Source organism: Quercus suber, unplaced genomic scaffold (assembly GCF_002906115.3).
Source record: "Quercus suber isolate HL8 unplaced genomic scaffold, Cork oak 2.0 scaffold_183, whole genome shotgun sequence".
Taxonomy (NCBI): Eukaryota; Viridiplantae; Streptophyta; class Magnoliopsida; order Fagales; family Fagaceae; genus Quercus; species Quercus suber.
Window position 1 is genome coordinate 1,132,978 of NW_027069641.1, and position 5,464 is coordinate 1,138,441.

General features: G+C 32.6%; 1 protein-coding gene across 1 annotated transcript; it reads right to left on the reverse strand.

Annotated features, from left to right (window-relative positions):
- Positions 1 to 1,878: 1,878 nt before the first annotated feature.
- On the reverse strand, positions 1,879 to 5,246 carry LOC112004286 (probable pectinesterase/pectinesterase inhibitor 12). Its single transcript, XM_065778437.1, has 2 exons — positions 4,185 to 5,246; positions 1,879 to 2,180 (listed from the first exon to the last, which is right to left on the reverse strand). Exons 1-2 carry the CDS (start codon positions 5,125 to 5,127, stop codon positions 1,879 to 1,881), a joined length of 1,245 nt encoding a protein of 414 aa, XP_065634509.1. The 5' UTR covers positions 5,128 to 5,246.
- Between the last annotated feature and the right edge of the window lie 218 nt (positions 5,247 to 5,464).

The window sequence follows — 5,464 nt, forward strand, 5'->3', positions numbered from 1 at the left end:
AAAAAATTAGAAAAAGAAAAAAAATAATTGTAATAGTACATTCAAACCACCACTTTTTAAAATAATAGTACATTAAAAATGAATGAAGACAAATTAATTTAAGTATTATGAAGTAGTTAATTTAAATATGAAATAAACTCTTTTATATATACATTGCCCTTCTTGGTAATTTATCACTCAAACCACCACTTTTATAAGTGCTGGCCAAATACTCAGTTTTTTCAAAAAACAATTTTTAACAGCTTTTACCAATACTCAGCTTTTTCAAAAAGCCTAGTTTCATACCACACTTTTTAAAACCTCCACTTTTTCAAAAAGCACAATATCAAAAAGATGAACCAAACTCACCCTTAGTAATTTGGCTATGAACCCTAGAAAAGTCTGACGAGATGGATAAAGAGTGGTTATGGCTCTAGAGTGTGATTGAAAAATAGTGAGTTATGGATTAAATTTCCAACAAATGATTATTAGAATACTCAATCTAACCCTCACAAAACCAGTCCTCGTACTCTTAAAACTCAAAATCAAGGTCTGGAAGTATTTTGACAGAGATTTGATATGGGGAAAAAGTGGGGAATAGGGATCCATTGGATGATGATGGATGGGGGTATTTATAGATTTTTTGACTCCTTAGGGTGTAACATGTCTTGGTTAGTCAATTGATTTTAGGCCTTAGGGTGTAACATGTCTTGGTTGACCATAAACATCACTAATATGGCAATGGGTTTATTTTAGGGTTCTATCCCAAAGTGGTGTACACCACAAATTGTTGTGTACAATCCTAAAATAGACTGTCTATAGAATTAGCCAACATTAAACGTCCTAGCATTATTTAAAAAAAAAAAAAGTGTTAAGATTAAGGGTTCGTTTGTTTAGGGGAATGGGAAAGTGGGGGGGGGGGGGGTGGATAGAAAAATGGTGGGAATGGAAAATATTTAAGTTTTCCACTCATGTTGTGTTGTTGGGGGTTAAAATGTGTGGGAATAGTGATGTGCGCGAAATACATACAATAAAGTCATCTCATATCTACATATTTAGTGTATGTTTGGGACAAACTGAAAATTTCAATTTATTTGCAATTTCATATTATTTTTGCTACTATTTATGGGTCCCACTGCACTTTTTAGTACTATTCATGGGTCTTATTATATTATTCAACTAAGGGTTCGTTTGAGTACCGCTTATTTTGCTGAAACTGAAAAATTATTGCTGAAAGTACTCTAAATAAATGTAAAAGTTAGTTAAATTAGTACAGTAGAATCCATGAATAGTGCCAAAAAGTGTAGTGGGGCCCATAAATAGTAACAAAAATAAGCTGAATAGTGAAATAATTTTCATTTTTAATCCTAACTCAAACGCACACTAACTTTTATCTTTATTTACAATACTTTTAGTAAAAAAAAAAAAATTCAGCTTCAGCTAAATAAACATTTTCTAAACGAACACTTAGCCTGATTTTTATACTATTTTGTGACCGATTATTTATTATCTTTGTATTATAGGTATTGATGGTTTTACATGCAAAGTAAGGTTATGTCAATTGCTAAGCCAACTTGAAAGAAACCTAGAAGGCTTGAAGTAAAAGGGAAAAGAGAAGAATAAAGAACAAGAAGAATAGGTCTGGAAACACATGAAGTGCAAAGAAAGAAAAGTAAAGAAAGAAAAAAAAATATAAGTTTAATTATGTGGAGTCTACAGGTGGGCTTGTGGTCTTTATGCATAGTTGTTAAGTGGGCTTTTTTTTTTCTTTTTTCTTTTTTTCCTTACTTGATGGAATTACATGTTAGAGAGTAGAGAGATTTTGGGCCTTTCAGTGTGCGTTTGGATACAACTTAATTTGCTGAAAATTGAAAACTGAAAACAATAAAAAATTATTTTTTAGTTACAGTTCATAAAAACCGTGAATTGGCCATGCATTGGCATCCTGGACACAATTTTACATCCTTGAAATACCACTGCAGCATTCCCAAATATAAAATCTATAGTCCCTGATATGTCACACTCTCGGTAGAATTGTCGAAAGGAATGAACAAACAATGTATCTTGGAAACCACTAACGGAGCACCTGTACAATGCAACCAAATCCGCATTTATTCTTAAGGCAACCGCTTGATATTTCTTTGCTCCAGCTTTATTCTCAACAGATATGTCTCGTGCTAGAAAGCCATCGCCAGATACCGCTGACATTCAATTTATATTAGAAATTTTCTAAAGTTAGTACTAATTTTAGACTTTTTAGTACAAAAGCTTACAAATTGGGAATATGAATGAACCACTTCAAAACATATAAAAAGAAATTTCTAAATTATTTTTTAAGTGATGTTAAGAATACTACGAATTTTGTTATATTATATTTATAAATTAATGAGTCACCAATCACAAAATACAAGTAAGACATTCATTTATTATGTTTGTGAAACATATCAATCAAAAGTTAGGTTCTCTTGTAGTTGTACTTTGGTTATGTTATAAACCCAGTTTAAAACATTAATATTACTATTTTCGTATGTGTTCTAATAAGTATTACTGTTTACTAAAAAAAAAAAAAAAAATAAGGATGTTTATCCCACATTGGTTGTGTATATCTAGTGTCCGCTGTTTATAACCATAGTTTACAACTACAAAAGTTAGGTCCTTTTGTAGTTGTACTCTGATTATGTAATGTATTATAAACCTGGTTTAAAACACTAATATTACTATTTTCGTGTATGTTCTAATAAGTATTACTGTTTACTTAAAAAAAAAGGGGGATGTTTATCCCACATTAGTTGTGTTTGTTTAATGTTCACTGTTTATAACCCTAGTTTACAACTACAAAAGTTAGGTCCTTTTGTAGTTGTACTCTGATTATGTAATATATTATAAATCTGGTTTAAAATACTAATATTACTATTTTCGTGTGTGTTCTAATAAGTATTAATATTTACTAAAAAAAAAAAAAAAGAAATGTTTATCCCGCATTAGTTGTATGTGTCTAGTATCCGCTATTTATAATCTCAGTCCACAACTACAGAAGTTAGGTCCTTTTATAGTCATACTTTAATTATATAATATATTATAAACTCGGTTTAAAACACTAATATTACTATTTTCATATGTGTTCTAATAAATATTATTGTTTCCTAAAAAAAAAAAAATTTATTGTCATGTCAACTTGTAAAGGTTATATAATAAAATTTGTAAAATTATTAAAATATTACTTATTTTTTTATGATCACTAACATCTCTACTTTCTAATACACATGTAGTAAAATTTATAATATCCTTAATATCACTTAATAACTTCAATCTACCCCTAACAAATTAAATCATATATAGCGCTAAAAAATAATTAATAATAAGGGGCTACTTCATGACTATTTATTCTGGTTTATGTATTATACCTTAGAACTCACAAGATTAAAAATCCCCCAAATTAAAAAGACTAAATTAACATTCAAAGGTGTGAGGGAAGGGCGCAAAATATTAGTACATTTGGATACAATTTATTTTGCTGAAAACTGAAAACACTGTAGCAAAATAATTTTTAAATGTGTAAATAGTATCATATAACCTATTTTTAACATTTTTTTTTTCCTGAATAAAGTGATTGTGAGTCCCATGAACAATGCATGAACAGTGTATAATGGGTCTGTTTGGATTGAGCTTATTGTTGCTGAAACTGAAAACTGAAAACTGAAAACTGAAAATACTGTAGCAAAATAATTTTTAAATGTGTGAATAGTATCGTGGGGCCCATTTTTAATATTTTTTATTACATGAACAATGCATAAACAGTAATTTTTGTCCCCTACACAGTGATTTTACTGTTCACACGCAGTGCTTTGTCCTCTGTCACATGATATTACAGTTCATGCTGAAAAAAAAAAAAAGGCAAAACGTGCCGCAGGATTCAGCGGAAACGCTGAATCCAAACGGGCACAATATCTCCTGCATAGTGCAATCCACGTGCATGAACTGTATGAGTTACCATTCATAAGCTAATGCACTGTTCATACGCTAAAAAAAAAAAAAAAAAAAAAACGCTGAAAGGCAGACGCGTTTCAGCTATCCAAAAAAAAAAAAAAAAAAAAAAACGCTGAAAGGCAGACGCGTTTCAGCTATCCAAACCACTCCCTAGATATATAAAAGTAAAACAGAGGCACGCACGCATGCAAGCAATTGAATTAATTAGCTAAACATACCAAGAGTTGCAGAACTGAAAGTGGTCCAGCCATCGCCCACACTTCTGTTACCAGTAATGAGAGTGACATCAGCTCCATCTCCGAGCAGAACAATGTTGGGCTTGTAATCTGGGATTTCCACATTTTCCTCATAAACCCCTTGTTTGACATAGATAAATGTTCTCTCATTATAGCTATTGTTTGGAGCAAAATTGATAGCATCAGTGATAGTAGTGAAATTTCCAGTTCCATCAGTAGCCACAGTTAGGACATGGTCGTATTCACTCTTCAATATCCGAGTCCGACTGCCTAATTTCCTTGAAATCCATGTTGGAACACCCATGTCCATGAGGCGCCTATTAGTATGGCCGTTTTGGCTAGACAGAATTGAAAGAGAATTACTTACGTGCTTGTAAGTGTCATGTATGGAATTCAGTAGATTTGGCTTCAAAGGACCCGAAGCTGAATCCAGGCCTTCCAAGCATGTGTTCTTGTTTGTGAGTGCTGCGCTAAGGTAAGCTCTTGCATCGGCTAGTTTCTGTTTATTATTGGGTGCATCATGGATTCGGGACACTGATCTTTGTAAAGCAGATAAGGTGATTTGATGGACTTCTTTGCAGTCCTGGAGGGTTCCTCTTTGTTTTTCGATGATATTTGAGTGGCGTCCAGCATCCAAGAACAGATTGGAAAGGTTTTCAGACTCGGATATTGCGTTTTTGAGTGTTTGAAGGAGGTAGGTGATGATGTTTGGATTGATATTAATTGAGATACCGATGGAGAGCTTCAATGAATCAAAACAGACCTCTGGGTATGGTGTGGTTTTGCAGATAGATTTTATGGAAGACAAAGATTGGGAATATTGCAGAGAAGTTGTGGAAGAAGAAGAAGAGTTGAGATCCCATGTTCTTGACAAGCTAATTGCAGAGAGGAGCAAAAAAAGTTTCAGAATAATGAAGGAAGCCATTAGCCATCAAAGCAGTAAAGTGAAGACCGACAGTGTTTAAAGGCCTCTAATTGCTGATACCCACTCAAAGTTAAACTTAAATTAATGAATTGGGAATTATGCAAGGGACACCATTTTTGGTACAATTTTGTGTCATAACTCGCCATATGGCGAGTTGTAATTAATAAGAATGTGTCCCCATATGGTTCACTAACACATTCTTATCAATCACAACTTGTCATGTGGCGAGTTGTTATACAAAATTATGTCAACATTTGTGTCCCAACATAATTCATAAATTGGATTACACGGACTTTGATGACAAGGGGTAATAATAATGACAATAACCACTGAGGCG